At 39.6% G+C, this 20,692-nt stretch overlaps 1 protein-coding gene across 2 annotated transcripts; it reads right to left on the reverse strand.

The window, feature by feature from the left end:
• Positions 1–1,501: 1,501 nt before the first annotated feature.
• Positions 1,502–19,988, reverse strand: LOC138960029 (mitogen-activated protein kinase kinase kinase 2-like). 2 transcript variants are annotated; one of them, XR_011453863.1, is made up of 10 exons: positions 19,894–19,988; positions 19,159–19,244; positions 18,277–18,348; positions 17,014–17,211; positions 12,814–12,962; positions 11,799–11,924; positions 10,807–10,936; positions 10,214–10,388; positions 5,561–9,889; positions 1,502–5,504 (listed from the first exon to the last, which is right to left on the reverse strand). XR_011453863.1 is itself a non-coding variant. In XM_070331753.1 (9 exons), the coding sequence occupies exons 1-9, from the start codon at positions 19,959–19,961 to the stop codon at positions 9,655–9,657; spliced, it is 1,239 nt and encodes a 412-aa protein (XP_070187854.1). In that variant the 5' UTR covers positions 19,962–19,988; the 3' UTR covers positions 1,502–9,654. The 2 variants fall into 2 exon arrangements, 1 of the variants encoding a protein (XP_070187854.1); XM_070331753.1 differs by having other exon boundaries at positions 1,502–9,889.
• Between the last annotated feature and the right edge of the window lie 704 nt (positions 19,989–20,692).

Consider the following 20,692-nt stretch of genomic DNA (forward strand, 5'->3'; position numbering starts at 1 on the left):
CAAACAAACAAAATTCAAGAATTCGTGAGAGTTTGGAGTTCAAGAGCTGTACATAGTAAACAGGACAGTCTCTAGTTTCAGCTAACCTCTGAAATGAGGACAAGATAGTCAATGTGTGTGGTAAGGTTGTGAATTGAAAAGTAAGGGCAGGTGGCTTGCTTTTCTTTGTTTTGTTTTCCATATTTTCCACTTTTGGTGATTCCCGGAATACATTGTTCTCTTGTAATTCTGAGAACATCTCAAATTTGTGCTTAGTAGTTACAACGTTATGACTGCATCTACAAGTTGCATGTGAACATAACATATGACATGGTTTAAGAGTTAGACAGGTGACAGTTGATTTTATTTAAGTGTGATATATCACAAGAGGGATTGCATACAAAATAGCAATACCGTTTGAATGGAATTTGCGAGATTGTTTGTATGCATAGATAGATGGAAAGGGGGCGTGTGTATTAATATTGTTTTCAAATTCTGCATGCTTGTGTGATAGTAGACATTCAGTTGTGGTGTGGTTTTTGTGTGAAACTTCAAACTTGCATTCACTTAGTGAGTTGCGAAAGCTGGATGTGTAAAACGTTGCGTCATTGTCACTGTACAGTAGCATTAAAACCATCCCACCTTTGACTTTGGTCTGCTGTAGCACCCGAATAGCTGATAACATGAGATTCCACTATCCTTCAATAGAATGCTGTAGTATTTGCATCTAGGGTTGTTCTTGTTTGTGGTCAGGGTGTGCAGTGGTACCTGGGCGGCATGAAAGGACACCCTTGGGACCAGCCCCAAGTGTCCCTACGTTATGCTACATAGCAGGTTGCCCGTCATGACAGGTGTAGAATGATGAAGTTAATAAATGGACAACAGGTGTCCCGTCGTGGGAGGTGTCCTCTCATGGGAGGGACCTCACATTGCAGGTATTGCTGTACCTTGTGTCTGATATTTTTTCTATCTTTAGCTGTTTGTGTGGGAATGTCTGTTGCAGATAATTGCTTGTGTGAAAAAATCTTAACCTGGTCACGTGATTGTTAGTTTTGAAAATGAACTGATGTGATTGGTACGTGTAGTGTTGTAAGAGAGATCGTTTTCCTGTAATTTACAATAGATTTGTACAGTTTGATTCTGTCGGGAAATAAAAACTGAAAGTGATGCCGTGTCTTTTTATCTGAAGCTGAAAACTGGAAATGGAATGGGAGATGAAAAGGAATGCAATGTGTGTGTGTTTGTGTATTTGTCTGTGCAACTGCAAGTCGCAAAGCACAGTGTGTTTGTGTGTGGAGAAAATCAGAACCTGAAGGCTTTTTGGTGGTTTGAATGTACTATGCAAGTACCTGGAATTATCACCTTTTACATTCCAGGAATCGGTGTGTGTGCGTGCGTGCGTGTGTGTGTGCATGAGTCTGTATGAAAAGGTACAAAACAGAACAACTACGCAACACCAGCAGAACATAGACACACGAGCGTGCAGCACACACCAAATAAAAGACACAAGAAACCATGCAAGTAATAAATCATTTTGCTTTGTTTACTTCCATTCTTGTCTTGTACAAAAGACATTTTGTTTTCGTAACAAGTAATCAGGTGTGACACATGGAATGACTAAAATATACACATGTATCATGACTAAGACGCACTATGAAGATGTGGGATGCAAATCACATCAGTCAGTTCCTCTTGGTCACACGCAATAATTATTATCAGCAAGATACAGCAAAACAAGGCACTGAAGTAAAATGGAGTACAGAACACAGCTCTCTTTGTTACCCCACTGGCCAGCCATTCAAAATAAACGAATACAAAAAATAAAAAATAAAGAAATGCAAATTTTTTTGAGGTTGGTGCCTGTGTTAAGGTTGGGAGGCATTTGGGAATGTGTGTGTGAGTGTGTGTGAGTACAATCTATGTGTGTGTGTGTGTGAGAGTGTGTGTGTGAGTACAATCTATGTGTGTGTGTGTGTGTGTGTGTGTGTGAGTGTGTTTGCGAGTGTGAGTACAATCTGTGTGTGTATGTGTGAGAGTGTGTGTGTGAGTACAATCTATGTGTGTGTGTGTGTGTGTGTGTGTGTGTGTGTGTGTGTGAGTGTGTTTGCGAGTGTGAGTACAATCTATGTGTGTATGTGTGTGTGAAGGGTGAATGGGATCTGCAATCTGAAATCATAACTAAATTAATAAAACACTGGCTGACCAAAACAACAACATAAACAACATTATAATAACAATAAGGTTGGTGTGAAGGTATTTGTGTGACTTTTGATTGAAGGCAAGTTAATCATAGACATAAGACCTTGAAACAAAGTAGCCCAATGTAAATATCTTTGTCTCTTTCTCTTTGCTAACGCTTAATCTTTTTGCAAAGGAAAAATAACAATAATATGCTCAGTGAAACTTCTTCCACATTCTCTTATCAATAATCTTTTTGCAAAGGAAAAATAACAATAATATGCTCAATGAAACTTCTTCCACATTCTCTTATCAATAATCCTAGTAGTAGTACTGTAATTCATTTATTAACATTTATATTTTTCTTTGCTTTTTTCTTACTGCTGTTCTAAGTTACTTGAAATACTCCTTTAGGAATTGTTCTTTTTCACTTAAAGCGAAGTTCTCCCAAATTAACAGCATCATAACTCATATAAAATCGCATTATCTTAAATTATAAAATAGATAAAGGCAAGTCTGAAACAGTAAAACAATACCACTCTTTCTGTTTTAAAATTGCAAGATAACGCACCTGACCCCCATAACTCTGCAAGAAGATTATGCACAGAAAATAACAGTATCACACTGGTATCAATAATTCATAATGTATCGCCCTCAGAGTTCAAGTTTTAGTTTTCCCCCAGAAAACAATTATGAAAACTGCAACAGTAAAATATCCTTAATATATATATGACATCACAGCAGTATACATCACAAAATTGTGCATTTAAGGTTTGACGCAAAACTGGTTTTCATACTAATGCTCTCAGATTGCTTTGGTGTCTTCATTTCGGAAGCTGCAGAAAATTCCATTATGTACATTAAAATTGCATCTAAATTTACTATGCTGTAATATTTTCCCTGTGCAAATGTTTCTGAAAATCCAAGGCACTAAAAAATGCTCTGACAGTAAAATCTGCCTGTGTTAAAACGCTTTCATTATGCTGGAATTAAAATCTGATATTGTGGTGTTCACAAAAGAACACTTCAGTCAGAGATTACTTTACAATTACATTCCTCAAAAAGTGAAGGCATACCACGAGATAAACTCAAAATATATCAACATTCCTGGACCAGCAATGGCTTACCCTAGCTAATATCAAGGAAAGTACCCAAATGCATGTGATACATATCATTATTAACCAACAGTCGACATCCTTAACACCTTTAAAAAAAAAGCAATACAAAATTGAACATCTTTGTCATGGTACCTTACAAAATTGTTGAATTTTGGTATACATCTAGTTTCATTATGCATCTTGTTGAAGACATTTCATTCTCAACTGCAAACCCAAAGAGCTCTGCATAAAATTAACAAAAATCACATAACCCTTATGACAGGTATGACCAGTAATAATTCAATCTCTCAAGTTACTTAGTTTTCTAACAAAAAAAGCATTGGAAGACTTTTAGTATTAAAAGCACAAGTATACATGTGTTAAAAATCCTTTCTTCTTATTTACACAAACAAAACACACATGTATGCTCTTTCACAGCCATACTTAAAAAAAACCACTTACAAATCACACATGTATATGACACAGAAATGGAAGACACAGTAGAAAGAAGCATTAAGAGCAAAACTTCGAAAATTTGAAACTTTTGAGTTTTCCACTTTATCATTTTGAAAATGAATAAACTAGTAGAAATACTCCTGTATAAAACCTCCTTTCCTATTAACATTTAGACATTCACATATCATTTTGTCCCCATGATACAACGCTGCTTCTTTCCCACATTCAACACACAAAGAAAAAAAAGTTCAATTAGCACACCTCTTAATTACAAATGCCATAGTTATCACGCTCCATGAAAGAATTTCATGCCTTTTGAATGGATGTAACTAGGGGCCCTCTATTCATGAAGAGAACTAGCTGAGAACGGCATGGTTAATACCAAAGGAATGTATCACCTAAAGATTTTCATTGTGGGAATAAATTCTTAAAACTGTTTCACAAATAATCATTTTTAAGGTGTGCATGATTTCCTCTTCTGCTTATTATTCAATCCCAGTGACTCTCATTACTGCTAAGGGGGAAAAAGAGATAGTAATACTCAATAGTAATAGAGAGAAAAAATCTGTTCAAACACAAAACAATACAAATATTGGTACACGTCACATGCAACCTAGGCATTCACTTTGATGCTTAATCTGACATTTGAAACAACAAAATTTCATGAGCCATTTCCTTTTCTTAAAATGCCTTGGTATTTAATACATGTATTCACACATCTGTTTTGCATAGGCTAAGTACACCACGGTGCATTTCTTCAACATCGTGTACAGCAGGGTGATGTCGTTTGACACCAGTCCGAAAAACACGCAACTTTTTTCAAATTGCAAAACTCTTGACTGACATTTTGGCAGAGTTACTGAACTTTCTTCACAGTAGGGGAAAACTGTGACGCGAAAGACTGCCTTTACATCCCTGTAGCAGGGTACCAAAATGAGACTTTAGAGATTTTTTTTCTCGGAAATCTAAAGCTATTATGACAGGGAATATCCAAAGCTGTAATTATGACAAGGAATACCCAAAGCTGTAATTATGACAGGAAATGTCCAAAGCTATCACTATGACAGCTATTAGTATTACGTCCTGTTTCTTTCCACAAACAAGGAAGAGGAAGGAAATGCATGATTTAAAAACACATTTTGATCACATCTGTTCTAATCAGAACTCAACTGCCACAGAAACAAGGAACACACACAGAACTGTACTGTAACGTACAAAAATGGAAGACACACTCGCTCAGACACTTCACACATCAAGAGACAAACAGTTCCAATCAAAACCTTCAGCAAAGTTAAGAGAAATTCATGCTTAACAAGAGAAATTCACACTTAACTCTCCAGTTCAATCACTGACGCATTCAGGCAGCCACACTATAACTCCAGGGCATTCTTCGCCGCACACGTTCACATCCATTCGTTATGATTGTTATGATGCACTGGTGGAAGACATGGTAGGGCATGCAATTAATGATACATTATGTGTGTTTACACCAACAGCTATGTACACTCTATTTACACATCAGGCTACACGCTTGAGCCATTTTCTTCAACAATATCAAAACATGCACATCACTGAAAACAAAAACTGGTACAAAGATACAAATATGCACAGGTATTACGTTATTGCTCCCACTGCATGGGGAAACCTCAGGTGAACACAGGTAAACACACATCACTGGCACTGGAGACATGTTCGATCTCCTTCGTTTTGTTAAATGTTCTATCCAAAACATCACCTTGGTAAAACAAATATCTCGATCCTTCATTTTGTTAAATGTTCTGTCCACAACATCACCTTGGCAAAACAAATATCGCCTTTATTTTGTTAAATGTTCTGTCAAAAATCATCACCTTGGCAAAACAAGTATCTGCTTCATTTTGTTAAATGTCCTGTCCAATACATCACCTTGGCAAAACAAATATCGCCTTTATTTTGTTAAATGTTCTGTCAAAAATCAATCATCACCTTGGCAAAACAAATATCACCTTCATTTTGTTAAATATTCTTTCAAAAACAAAAAGTTCCTTGAAAAAACAATTATCTCCTTCATTTTGTTAAATGTTTGTATCAAAAACAACACCTATACACAACGAGTATCTCTCATGAGCAGAGACATCAATAACTATGTGAACTACTTTGCAGAAAGCTGTTTAACTTCACTACAGAGTTTAAATTGAAAAGACTAATCACAACTGCCAGCTTTTACTGTGACATCTAGGTGGAACGCCAGTTCTTAATCTGAGTGAAGTCTACAACAATCCATTTTGATGTTAAATAGGAGTATTCTACAAAATAAAATCCCCCTCCCCCAACCTGCCCAATGCTACACCTGTAGGTGAAGGTTGGGGCTGAACAAATGTTTAATGTGTAGCCAATGAATCCTCACCAGATGTAATTTTAGACAGGCACACACTTGTTCATTTCCCAATATATATCAAATAACCAAAGGGAAGTAATCGCTCTAAGAGCGATTACTTCCCTTTGGTTATTTGATATCTTAACATGCTCTGCTTCATTCTGTTTGAAATTCATTTCCCAATATTTTTTTTAACGGAAGACTAGCTTGACAAATCTACTGCATTCTTCAAATGCTGTGCTAAGTTACAATAATGTTACCTAATTTCTGGTTCCAATTGTTGGTAGAGTATTGTTAAACACATCATAGATCCAATGGTAGGCACTGAGTGAATAAGGAGATGCTATGATCATACTATAGTAGTTGTAAGGACACTTGCATGCTAGATACTTAACCTGAGAGGTATTATTGCATAAAGCACAAGAACATTTGAGTTGCTTTTTAATCTGATCATGCGTCATCATATTTGCTCATACCCTCACCTCATCGGTGTCACCGGTTTTTACATTTAGTCAAGTTTTGACTAAATGTTTTAACATAGAGGGGGAATCGAGACGAGGGTCGTGGTGTATGTGTTTGTGTCTGTCTGTGCGTGTGTGTGTGTAGAGCGATTCAGACCAAACTACTGGACCGATCTTTATGAAATTTGACATGAAAGTTCCTGGGAATGATATCCCTGGACATATTATTCATCTTTTCGATAAATACTTTTGATGACGTCATATCCGGCTTTTTGTAAAAGTTGAGACGGCACTGTCACACCCTCATTTTTCAATCAAATTGATTGAAATTTTTGTAAAGCAATCTTCGACGAAGGCCGGACTTCGGTATTGCATTTCAGCTTGGTGGCTTAAAAATTAATTAATGACTTTGGTCATTAAAAATCTGAAAATTGTAATAAAAATTATTTTTTTATAAAACGATCCAAAATTACGTTCATCTTATTCTACATCATTTCCTGATTCCAAAAACATATAAATATGTTATATTCGGATTAAACACAAGCTCTGAAAATTAAAAATATAAAAATTATGATCAAAATTAAATTTCCGAAATCGATTTAAAAACAATTTCATCTTATTCCTTGTCGGTTCCTGATTCCAAAAACATATAGATATGATATGTTTGGATTAAAAACACGCTCAGAAAGTTAAAACAAAGAGAGGTACAGAAAAGCGTGCTATGCAGCACAGCGAAACCACTACCGCGCTGAACAGGCTCGTCAGTTTCACTCCGTTTTGCACAAGCGGCGGACTACGGTCATTGTGAAAAAATGCAGTGCGTTCAGTTTCCTTCTGTGAGTTCCACAGCTTGACTAAATGTAGTAATTTTGCCTTACGCGACTTGTTTCTCTCTTCTCAGTGACTTTCTGTAATGCTTGAAGGAATTTTATCTTGGTTAAAGTGATCCTTTTGGGACCATGTTTGAAACCTCGCTATAATTTGTTTTTCCGTCTTCTTCGTTGACACGTGAGTACAGTATTTTTTGGTCTAGCTCAGTCTTCATAGTTCTTTTGTTTGAAACATCAACAATTCAAGCTTCACGCTAAAAACCCTTATCATAATGGCCAGATATCTGGTTTCAGGAACAACCACATGCACCTATGTATAGTCCCAACAGCCGCTATTGGAGCGAACGAAATATCACTATTTCTGGTAACAATCATATAAAACATTCACTCAGTAGGAAAGTCAACTGTCTGCAGTCAGCAGCCCGGCTGTTGAAAGATAGAACGTGATGAAGCAGATCCTTGCAGCATGTGTAACAGCCTGGATGGACCTGGGATACACCTGCACATATTGTACAGTGAAACCCGCCTTTACGACTCCCTCCTTCAGAAGATCTTGTTTTCTCAGACTTTCTGTTCATAACCTATGTAAAATTACCTCCATTTCAAGACTCCCTCCTTTTTAAGACCCGGTGTTCTCCGATTTTTGGAGGTCTTAAAAGGGGGGTTCCACTGTACCCAGGAGGGAAGGGATAGGTCCTTGGTTAAAGGTTGCATAGTTGTGTAAACTCAATCTGAGCCAATAACATAACTGCAAGTATGAAACACTTAAATGTGAATGCAGCTTTCTTTTCTCAACGTATGATTCTGGGCTGTCTTGACAGATAAGGCACCGAATTCGTTTGCTACATGGTAACTGCTAACATGGTAATTGTTGACACAGTAACTGCCGAACCAAGGTAATTGTTGACACAGTAACTGCTGAACCAAGGTGTACAAACTGAGGACAGCTTTCAGCACAATAAATGCGGATATCAGTCAGCCAGTAATATGAAAAGACCTGGAGAGATCTGCAAGGAATACGACCATCTTTTTGGCATCCATACTGTGTCATGACCATTCCAGAGACTATGGCTCCTGCCTCCGTTAGGCTGTAAGGAATACGATGATCTTTTTGGCATCCATACTGTGTCATGACCATTCGAGAGACTATGGCTCCTGCCTCCGTTAGGCTGTATACGATGATCTTTTTTGGCAACCATACTGTGTCATGACCATTCCAGAGACTATGACTCCTGCCTCTGTTGGGCTGTAAGGAATACAACGATCTTTTTGGCATCCATACTGTGTCATGACCATTCCAGAGACTATGGCTCCTGCCTCCGTTGGGCTGTTAGGAATACGACGATCTTTTTATCATCCAAACTGTGTCATGAACATTCCAAGATTATGGGTCCTGCCTCCGCTGGGCTGCTGTGTGCGAGAGTGATCGATGAAGTCGCAGCACACAAAGAAAACAGGACTTTTGCTACATGCCAAGTACACTCACAGCACCACAAATCAACAAAAAAGGTATTCTTTTGTCTTCACAGCAGGTGATGCAAGGTAGCTCCCACCACTGAAACGGTACATCCATCCATCCACCCCTCCAGTCACGGACGGTCTTGTCCAGTCGAACTTAAGGTGTACATCCACTGTTGGAGTAATAGTCCTGAAAAGGTATCCATGGATCCTTCATGCTACGGCCCTGTCCAACCACAGAAAACTTGAATGTGCACTCTTCAAATAACAGTCCTGTTCAACCACAGAGAAGTAGTATGAGCATCGACAGTTTGAGTTACACTCAGTCTTCACTCTTGGAGTCACAGTCCTCAGTTTTCACATTCTTTGATTGTTTATCACCGTCTTTCCTTCTTCCTTGTAACAAGCCTCATGACTCACAGCCTTCAAAACGTTTTCTTCCACAAACATCACACTGGCAAATTCCTGACAGTCACTGTCAGCACTGTCGCAGAACCCATACCAGCAGCACCACATAGTTTCACTGGCTGCTTGATGTTGCAGAGCCCCTTCCAACAAGACCACATAGTTTCACTGGCTGCTTGATGTTGAAGAGCCCCTTCCAACAAGACTACATAGTTTCACTGGCTGCTTGATGTTGCAGAGCCCCTTCCAACAAGACCACATAGTTTCACTGGCTGCTTGAACACTGTTTTAAAATTCCATGTGATCTCTTCTCCGCCTCACTGCTGTCTACACAGTTTTTTTTGGTCTCATAACTTAAGTAGAGGGTACCGCCACTGTGAGACCTAGGCACAAAACAACCACAATAAGTCTGTTCCTGTCAGAATCCACTATCGCTATGTGAAGTCTCGTACAAAAGTTGTTTTTAACAAGTCCTCGGCCGACGGTCTACCCGTGACGGCGCATCTGAATGTCAAGGTGAGAAAGTTCTCGACGTGCACGGAGCACTGGGGTGGTAGCTTGTACTTGGGGTGTTTGTTGGAGACAATCTGGTACATGGCCGCCAGCGGTTCATAGTCGCCGTACGGAGGCTTGCCGGTCAGCATCTCCACCAGTGTACAGCCAACACTCCTGTTGACACAAAGTAATGTAACATTTATAATACAGTATCAAAGACATGTTAAGTACAGTAGAACCCCCTTTTAAGACCCCTCAATTTAAGACCTCGTAGATATGGGTACTTTGGGTATGCTTGTTATTATATATTTGAACCTATGTTATATGTGTTAATGTCCAATCAGTGAATGTCCCAATAATTCTAATGGAATGTTCGTTATAATCGTTTACAGGCAGGCAGGGTGTTTCAAAGAAAATGTTCCATTTTTATGTAATATTTTAATGGACAATAAAGTGTTGTTATTGTTGAAAAGACAGCAACAAATGAGAATGTCTCACCAGACGTCAGCCTTGCGGCCGTAGCCATCGCCATTAATGACCTCCGGGGCCATCCAGTGTGGCGTACCCACCACCGACTTGAGACCCGTGGCACTTGCGATTACCTGGAGACGTTTGGACGCGCCGAAGTCTCCCAGCTTCACGTTGCCTTGCGTGTCACGCAACACGTTGGCAGCTGCAACGTTAAATGAATACAATGAAACACATGTTGATGGTTTTTTTCAAGATCAGGAAAAAAACAATGAAAATTTCAAGAATGTTCAAGCCTTCTTGTTCTTCTGCATCACAAACGATCAATGTACATGCATTACAAACTTACATCGTCACAAATGTACACTGTTAGGAGTTTGAGTCTTTCGCAGTCAGATTTACAAAGTTATTCCTCATTCCAATACTTACAAATCTGACAGACCGTCATACACTACAAGCAGATAACAAAAAGTATATTCAAATAAGATTTCCTGAACACAATATTGTATTATTTAAGCTTTAAAGTTTTTCAGCCATCATTGTGTGGAGTGGTGCAGAGGAGGAGGAGTTTTGGAATTCTGGCTGTTCAAATAAGATTTCTATGCATTTCAGGGTGCGCTAACCTTTGATGTCGCGGTGGACAATGACGTTTTTGTGCAGGAAGGCGAGACCCTGCAAGATCTGCCAGGTGTACTTGCGAGCTACCGTCTCTGTCAGGGGGCCGTACTGCTTCAGCTGGTCCAACACCGAACCCTGCACTCAGCAAAACATGGGGTCAGCTTAGTCAAAAGTCAAACAAACTAAGGTCACTAAAACTAAAAGACTCCCCTGAAAACGGCGTATGGCTGCCTCAAATTAATGGTGGGGTAAAAACGGTAATACACTTAAAAACCCACTTGTGCATAAACATGAGTCAACATGGGAGTTTCAGCCCATGAACAAAAGAGGAAGGCAAAGACGAAGAAGAATAATACTAAGAAGAAGCGGGGAAAGGGGGGTGGAGGAGAGACAGTAGGGTGACCAGGAAGAGGAGAGGGGGGAGGGGGGAAGAGTGAAGAAAAAGAAGCGGGGAAAGGGGGGTGGAGGAGAGACAGTAGGGTGCCCAGGAAGAGGAGAGGGGGGAGGGGGGAAGAGTGAAGAAAAAGAAGCAGGGAAAGGGGGATGGAGGAGAGACAGTAGGGTGCCCAGGAAGAGGAGAGGGGGGAGGGGGGAAGAGTGAAGAAAAAGAAGCGGGGAAAGGGGGGTGGAGGAGAGACAGTAGGGTGCCCAGGAAGAGGAGAGGGGGGAGGGGGGAAGAGTGAAGAAAAAGAAGCAGGGAAAGGGGGGTGGAGGAGAGAAAGTAGGGTGCCCAGGAAGAGGAGAGGGGGGAGGGGGGAAGAGTGAAGAAAAAGAAGCAGGGAAAGGGGGATGGAGGAGGAAGAGAGAGGTGCCAATACAGGAGAGGGAAGGAGAAGAGAGACAGGGTGAAGAAAAATAGCATTTTTAAAATATTTTTTCGTTTTCAACAAATTATGATATCAGCGTCATCATGTCAATATTCCATTCAGTACAAACACTCTCTCTCTTTCTCAAGGATTATGTAAATAAACCAAAATGCTGAGAGAAAAGCACGTACCCCTGGCATGAACTCGATGAAGATGGACAGGACGCTGTTGTCTTCCTGACAACCGTAATACTGGACGATGCGCTCGTGCTGAAAGTTGCGCAACAACTGCACCTCGTTCTCTAAGGCACGAACCTCCTGCAACCACACAGCATTATAAAATGAGGGAGCAGGAAAATAATATCAAGAAAACCCTTTGTAAACATGACCACAGAAGACAATCGATCGATTTTATTCAAAAAGATTATAAAAGTTCAGACACATGCACGCACACACACAAACATAAGCGGACACACGATTTGGAGAACTTCTATCTCAAACAGAGTCCGATTAGGGTGAGTTTCTCAAGTAATTCTTTCAAAGTTTCAATGTTGATATTTGTTCCCACAAGCCAGGATTCTACTTCTTTCATCAGTTTAAGCAAAAAGCTGACAGTTGAAGACTTTGTTTTCTTTATTTGGTGTTTAATGTCGTTTTCAACAACGAAGGTTGTATCGCGACGGAGGGAAGGGGGGAGATGGGATAGAGCCACTTGTCAATTGTTTCTTGTTCACAAAAGCACTAATCAAAAATTTGCTCCAGGGGCTTGCAACGTAGTACAATCTATTACCTTACTGGGAGAATGCAAGTTTCCAGTACAAAGGACTTAACATTTCTTACATACTGCTTGACTAAAATCTTTACAAAAATTGACTATATTCTATACAAGAAACACTTAACAAGGGTAAAAGGAGAAACAGAATCTGTTAGTCGCCTCTTACGACATGCTGGGGAGCATCGGGTAAATTCTTTCTCGTCCCAACCAATATGGGACTCCCCCTAACCCGCGGGGGGTACAGTTGAAGACACTGGCGTATGTTAGCTGTAGACCAAAATAAGAAATATTTTGTAACCTTTCATATTCATGTTTTAAACTTAGTTCCTCTTGAAACATTTCCAGTCAATTGTCATGTTTACTTGGTCCTTTCAGGAAACACAGAAATAAAAAGCACGCACAACCTGCACAGAACACAGTGACAGTGGTTACCTTGGAGACCTCAGCATTCATGGTTCCGAGCTGCACCTGCTTGACGGCCAGTTCCACGCCCGTGTCGGAATCGTAGCACTGGAACACCATGCCAAAGGCCCCCGTCCCCAGCACACGCCCCTTCTTCCAGTGGGTCGGCGCTCGTGGTGCTAAACACACAGCATGAAAAATGTCTTTTATAGTTGATACAATGGAACCCCTTTTGAAGACACCCCCAATTTAAGACTTTCCCCTTTTTAAGACCTTGATTTTTCAGATTGTCTGTTCATAACATCTGAATATTTACCCCCAAGACTCCCTAGCTCCTATTTAAGACCTGATTTTCTCAGATGTTAGATCTTAAAAGGTGGGTTCCACTGTATGTGGAATCATGTATGAAGAGCAGCGTTTTTCACTTTTCTGTGCATTCTCTTGCTCCCGCGCAAATATGTACACTTCTGTATGCACACAGGTGCGCTAACTATCAAGCAAAAATACTTGTTTTCCAACTTCATGTTTGCAAGTTCTCTGAAACGCTTTCAAAAATGATTCCCGACTGTGAATGATTGCATGTTTTACAATAAAGCAAACACTTCATTCAAGGCTGTTAGTCATACACGTAGTGATAAATCCAGCTACAATAAAAATAAAAAAAAAGGGTTTTGAAGTTGAGCAAATCGCTCCTCGACAAGTAATACTTGATAACATTTCTCAAAATCGTATGATGGACTTGCTGACGATAATCGCATACATCTGTGCTAGAACTGCTCCAAAAGTGCACACATCATGACTAACACGTAACACACACCTTGAACCAATGTCATTTTGACCCTCACTGTGTAAATATTTACAGGCAACTTCAATTACATTGTGTCAAACAATCTGCACCAAGCAAATTGAAAGCCCCATGCACTTACTTTGAAACTTGTTCATATATTCTCAGTGGGCTTTGCTTGAGTTTCAAACACAACTAAAACTGTCAAAATATAATTCCACAACTAACATGGAAACAGAAAGTGTTTTAGTTAACTTAAATAAGGTCACAGGGTCATCATTTTTCATCACAGTGTCACTCTCTCTATATATATACGGCCAAACCTAAAGATTATGATTTTTGCCAAGGAAATAATAACTGAGAGAATCCAAAATAAAATAGCTTTAAAAACAGAAGAGGACCAGTCTGAATCACGAAAGGATTGTCAAATCTGAAAATGCCCACACAGGAAAAGACAGCATAACAAAAAAATAAGAAGAAGAACACCAACATATTGATAGCACCCTATGCTAATTAAGGTACAATCAAAGAAGCTAATACATGTATCAGAAATGATCCCCCGAAACAACTAGAGATGGGGAACAAATGTTGAGGTTCATGAGACCAATACCCACAGAACCATGAGAACACTAACAGTAAAGTCCAGAAGTGAAAGATGCAACAGCATACGAATAAACTAACTAACTACCAGACTGAAATGATCTACAACAACAACATCCAAGACATGATATCAAAAGCAGAGATCTGTAGACAGTTTATCACAGGCAATTATCAACATGTCATCAGAAAAGATTACCCTACCCACTGAGAGAACTTGAGAGCATCATACCCTGTTTGTAGCCTGATGCCATACCAACCCATCCTGAACTCAGGTCAAAATGAGTTGTCAAAATGAGTTCGGCTCATTCTCTCCCTGACAGGATGCCTTGAGTTTCCTTGTCTGGTAAGGAAACCGATTTTTTTAAATTTATTTTTTTTACATATTTAGAGCTTTTTGTAATGTATTATTGATATAAGCAGATTTGCAATCGTCGATAATGATTTTTCATGGTGTTTTGTAATTTTTAAATTACAAAGGAATTGATATATAAGACAGTTTCAAGCGAGCTATTTTTCGCGGCTGTATTTACTGTGCAAACAACTCTAAATATGGCAAAAGTGTCACGTGATAATCAACCGTTTGGTTTCGGCGCTCACTGGAGCAGACGATTTTTTCTGTAACCAGTTGACAGTGATGAAACCATATATTACGGTCTCCTTCCGGCAGCAGTCCCAAAATTTCGACTTGTTTTGACCTTAGAACGATGTCTTTATCATAACTGTGAAGAACAGAACGGAGATCACTGTTGAAGTCGGCCAATCTGCAATCATTTTCGTCTCGCGAACACTGATCTCAAATTTAGATCAGTGCTCGCGAAAAACATACGGGAGATAACTCTGTATTTTTGTTCTGATAGATTCGCGTAGGACTGTAGCGTCCTGTCAGAGAAACAACTGGCAATAGCCGTGGAGCGAGGATTATCACAATGATACAAACCTACATGCAAAGTTTGTTTTCCCAAAAATTGACTGGGAATACACTGGTGTTTAGAAAATTAAAAAAACAAAGCTTACTTGAGGAGTGTGTGCAAATACTTTCAAATGTTGCCAAAAATGTATTTATAAGTGCTAAAAACCACACACACAAATGAGTTATTTATACTTTTCTCAGTATTTACTTGTTCAGAAAGTTATAATCTTCAACTGCTGGTATAAAAAAAACCATTCAGTTAAATCAGCTACAGCTTGATACATAAAACACACAAGTCTATCTTTATGATTGCCCAAACATAGGTTCACAGGATTTACAACAATACCAAATGTTACAACAGATCCCTTCTGAATACTCAGTCCACACAGCTGTTTCTTGGATAGTAAACTTGTTGGTTCATTAATGTTTAATATTTGCATCTCAACACAGGAAAAACATTGAAGCTTTGGGGATAAATACAAGGATTGTGAATAGATGTTTGGCATTGGGAGTTCAACCTGCAAAATGTTCAGCTGCAACCTTTTTAACAAGCAATAACTCCGGCATCAGAGAGAGCAGATAGAGGCTGTGCCGTTTTTAACAAGCTTCTTCTTCTTCTTCTGCGTTCGATGTTAACAAGCAATAACTCCGGCATCAGAGAGAGCAGATAGAGCTAGGCTGTGCAGGGGATGACAAGGAAAAAGCAGCAGTATTCTGAAGGCTCAACAGGTAGGTGAATGCTAAAACAGGTAGGTAGGAAGGAAGAAAAGTCTTCACCCTTGTGGCAAGGCTCAGCCTACCTGTTCCCGATGCTGTTATAGCAATCAACAGAGCAGAAACAGAACTGTCAATTTTAAAAGAATCAAATGGAACTCTCTTTTGTTTCTGTCATACCCTTCCTGTATTTCTACTATATCCAAACTTGTGCGCCCAGATCACACTGCTTGACTATGGGCAGTTCACAAATGTAATGTATCCCCCACATGATATAGAGATAAATTTAACTTTAACTAACAGATTTTATTTGTTATTTTTTTTAAATATAAAAAACCCCACTTTTTATACAGTAGTTGGTTTTGGTAAAATCATGTTCCATGTGCCAGTATTGTAATGTTGATTTTTTATTGGTTTGTCCCTGCTTTGTTTCTATTATTCTAAATAAATACTCTCTTGTACACAAAAAAAAACCTAAAAAAAAATGACTGCAAAGCTCTCCACAGTTTCCATACACTTGCCATCACAGACAAAAAAAAGGCAAAACAAAGACGAGAAAAACAATGTGTCCTTATCAGAGCACTGCTGTATCAGTCTTGTCAGCTTAAAGTGTTTGTTTCCACCAACCGCCTTCACCAGGAAGTCAGTTTAGAATTGGTCAGACCCTAGAATCCAACACCACCACAAAAAAAGGAATTCATTATTAACTCAAGTAAGCTGTTGAAGCTGTCACTTCTTTCTTAAAGGGCCAGCAAGCAACAAAATAATAACTTTACTGTCCGCGTAAATGTGCCAAAAAATGTTGAAAATGTTGTTCACAGAACCCGCGCCTGCCTGCCAAACATTCACAGAATTCCCACTGAAGTTAAGCAAAAATCCCTGGAATTCTAGAGAGGTCCCCACAATTTTAAAATAATTCAAAGGGTTCAATCTGACAAAAATCTGTAGGTTTCTCAGTTTGACATTTCTCAGAATTCAGCAAATTTACCAAGTGGAACGTCTGCATTCGGTACTTTTTTGTTGTTGTTAGCTTCGAAGTCCTGAAGGCCAAAAGCTAAAGAAAAACCTTGTTCAAACCTTGTTCAATAAATCATCTCATCAAAGCTTCAACACATGCCAGTTAACTACTCACACTCAGAATAGAGGGCAGATAACTACTCACACTCAGAATAGAGGGCAGATAACTACTCACACTCAGAATAGAGGGCAGATAACTACTCACACTTAGAAAAGAGGGCAGACGTTCGCGTCGGGAAAGCAGCACCGGGAGAGTCCATATCTGGGTCGGTGGGGAGGCCGCTGCTGCTGCTGCTGCACGTGCTAAGAGTTCCTTCACTGCCTCGCGACATCAGTGTGCGCAAGTTGTACTCTGCCTCTGGCCGGCCTGTCCGACACGTCGACCGCGGGAAGGTGTGGGTGCCTGTGGAAAAGTCAGGGATGTTATTATCTCTAGGAATCCAAACACAAACTGCTAACGTTCCAACGTTTTATTTGATAAAGAATATCTATAAAGGTTTGTGTGTGAGAAAAAGTTTACGTTTCTGCTTGAAACAAAATATACAGGTTCAACATAAATTTAATTGGAACATTAAATATACAGGTATTATATAGACCATTGGGTCGATCTACTTGTGAATGTTTTGTTATGTAAAAAATGAAACGTTCCTTTAACCAGCCATTCGTGTTTTGATACTTCTAGGAATGAATGAGTTTATGTTTCAGCCTAAAACAAAACATACAGGTTGAACATACATTTTGAGTATGACATTTTGAGTATGATGCTGGTTGCCCTATTTTATACTTATTTTGTTCTGGTGTAGGTACATCAGTTCTGCATCATTTTCTTACTGTTGTTTTGTGTTGCGAGCATTTCTTTCTCATTATTATCTGATGTATATGCACTGAAGCTAAGTATGGCGTACTACCAATAACAGTTGCCTTTGATGCTTCCTCATCCATGCAACCATAAATCCCTTTTTTCTGCACTCAAAATTACAGCCTGTGAATTTCATGTTCTCTCTCCAACTCAGATTAAAACATAAAACAAATCTCATAAATCCCCTTCATGCTAGATTTTCTCTGTTCTGACCATAAAGTAATCATTCCACAGGCCACCGACTGTCATTAATTTAATAATTATCAGTCAAACCTGTCTGTCATGACCACCTAAGGGACTGAGCAAAAGTGGTCGTAATAGACACACGGTCAATATAAAAAGGTGAATTTTATGGAAAGAAAACCCCGTCGGGGATCTTTTAGAGTGGTCGTAATGGGCAGGAGTTCTTTATCAAGTGGGACAGACCAAAAGTTGTCATAATAGACATGCGGTCACTATGAAAAGGTGAACTTTATGGAGAGAAAAAAACTCGACGGGGATCTTTTAGAGTGGTCGTAATGGGCAGGTGGTCTTTGTCATGAAGTGGTTGACAGGACAGGTTTGACTGTTTCTGTGATGCTGGCTAAAGCTGATGGCGTTATGACTCACCTGGTCCGTCGACAGTAGGAGGACCTGACATGGATTCAAAGCCCCGGGGAAACGTCCCAAAGTGCTTTTTGGCTGAAAAAACACAGTCAACAAAAGATTAAGAAACATTAGAATACATGTATCTACAGTTAAAAAATATTGTTGTTCAAAAGACGATGTTCGGAAATAACTCTGTCGGGTTTGTATGAGTTGTGAAAGAGTGAATACTCCTGCTTTTATTGAGTCAACATTTCCTACGTGACATTATACTAGGCCAGTCACTAGTGAGAGGTACATCTGAAACATATGGACAAGGAGCACGCATAAAAAGCTTGCCTCACTAAAAGCAAGAGTATTCACTCTTTCACAACCTATACAAATCTGCCAGTTCTTTAAGGAATTCACCTATTACAAAGGTTTGAACATTTTACTTTAAAAGTCAACACAGTACTGAGAAATCTACGTTACGGCTGAAACCATACCAAGAAAAGATAAGTGCACTCAACTACGCATCGCCTGCTGTGAAAGAAGAAGGAAGTACAATCACTTCACCTCGTTTTAATCCAGTAAAATAGATATCATTTTACAAAACAGACCACAACGCAAGTCACAAGATACTGCTTTCCTCAAAATGTCATCATATTTACTCCCAACATCTGCAACGTTTTTGAGACGATTTACAGCCTGCATCGAACTCAAAACTTACACTCACAATATGAACAAGCTTACTGCGATCTTTGTACACTGCTGTAGCATCGAACTCAAAACTTACACTCACACTATGACCAAGATGATACTGCAATCTACTTACACTCACAATATGAACAAGCTTACTGCGATCTAAATTGTACACTACTGGCACAAGAGGCAGTACAATGCTAATGACATGACACTCATAATTACCTTCCTTGTTGTAGTCATCCTTGGCACTGTCGGACAGAACACTTCTCCGGGAATCTCGCCGCCTGAAGGGATAGGTATCACCACTACTGAAAGAACAAGACAAAAGTGTTATTCAAATTCTGTTTTGTTCATGGGCGGAAACTCCCACGTTCACTCATGTTTTTGCACGAGTGGATTTGTACGTGTATGACCGTTTTTTCCCTGCTATTCTGGCAGCATATGCCGATTTCGGGGGAGAAAGTGTTATTTAAATTCTTGAATTTTTTGTGAAAAGTTACATCTGGAATTGAAAAGAGCACACAAAAGTCAAAGAATGCGTACCACTCGCGGTACATTATACATGCAATGTTAAGTCCCTTCAATGAGGGGACACCTCCATAAAAAAAATACTTTCTAATGTCCACAGGTCTCTTAGCTTTACTATATTTCCCCTATCATGAAAGGGCAACTGCACTGAAAGAACATTAGATGAGCACAATAGCATAGTGGATAAGACATCAGCTTTCCATGTGGAAGATTCTTCCATGTGGAAGATTCAGAGTTCGAATCCCAGCTGCGCCTGGTGGGATAAGGGTGGAGATTTTTTTTCTTCTCAAAGGACAATTTATGTGTAAATCTGCTAGTGCTTTACTCCGCTTTGTGTGCACACTTAAGCACCCGTTGTTTTATTTTTAACCCATTGTTTCAACCCACCCCCTCCCTCCCCCTACCCATGACAAGTTTCAAGAAACTCACTGTCCACTGGCGCTGATGTAGCTACTGTCTACAGAATGTTGATCCAACGACGAGACACTGTCCGACATGGAGCCGTTACTGTGGCCGTACCCATACATGTCCTGCAACACACACAACAAACATTTCTCATTAATTACTGGGTCAAACAGCAAAACAGGTTATAATGAACTGTAACCATACCCACATATTGTCCTGCAACACACAAAACAAACAATTCCTTACTGGGTCAAACAGCAAAACAGATTATAATGAACAGTTACCGTAAACATCGAACGCAGAAGAAGAAGAAGAACAGTTACCGTTACCATACCCATGATATGTCCTGAAACAGGCTTTGGGAAAACTTCTTTTAAACATCAGGCATGGGAATTGAAAAAAGTAAAAACGGCTGAAAATTTGTAAGTAATATCAAGGTCGACGGCGCGAAGCGCTTTAAAGCCTTACTAGGGGGTCCGGGGGCATGCCACCCCGGACATTTTTTTCTCCAAAGAACCCAAATTGTGCAATTTGGTGTCATCTGAGCTCCAAATTTGCCATTAAATTCAGTTTTCAGAACCATTTTTGCCTCTCCCATTTATTTTTTCGGCGGACACTTTTGCTTTTTCGGCGGAACAAAAAAACATTTCGGCGGAAATTTGCCTTTCGGCGGACAATTCCCATGCCTGAAACATGCATTTCTTCCGAGGTGAATGATCATGTCAAAAATCACTGATCTGGTTTGTACAAGAAATCAGAGCATCCTTCCACTTGAGAACACGACAGAAATAAACAGCCTAGATGAAGGGTGGGAACTTTGGGC

The sequence above is a fragment of the Littorina saxatilis genome, linkage group LG2, assembly GCF_037325665.1.
Source record: "Littorina saxatilis isolate snail1 linkage group LG2, US_GU_Lsax_2.0, whole genome shotgun sequence".
Taxonomy (NCBI): Eukaryota; Metazoa; Mollusca; class Gastropoda; order Littorinimorpha; family Littorinidae; genus Littorina; species Littorina saxatilis.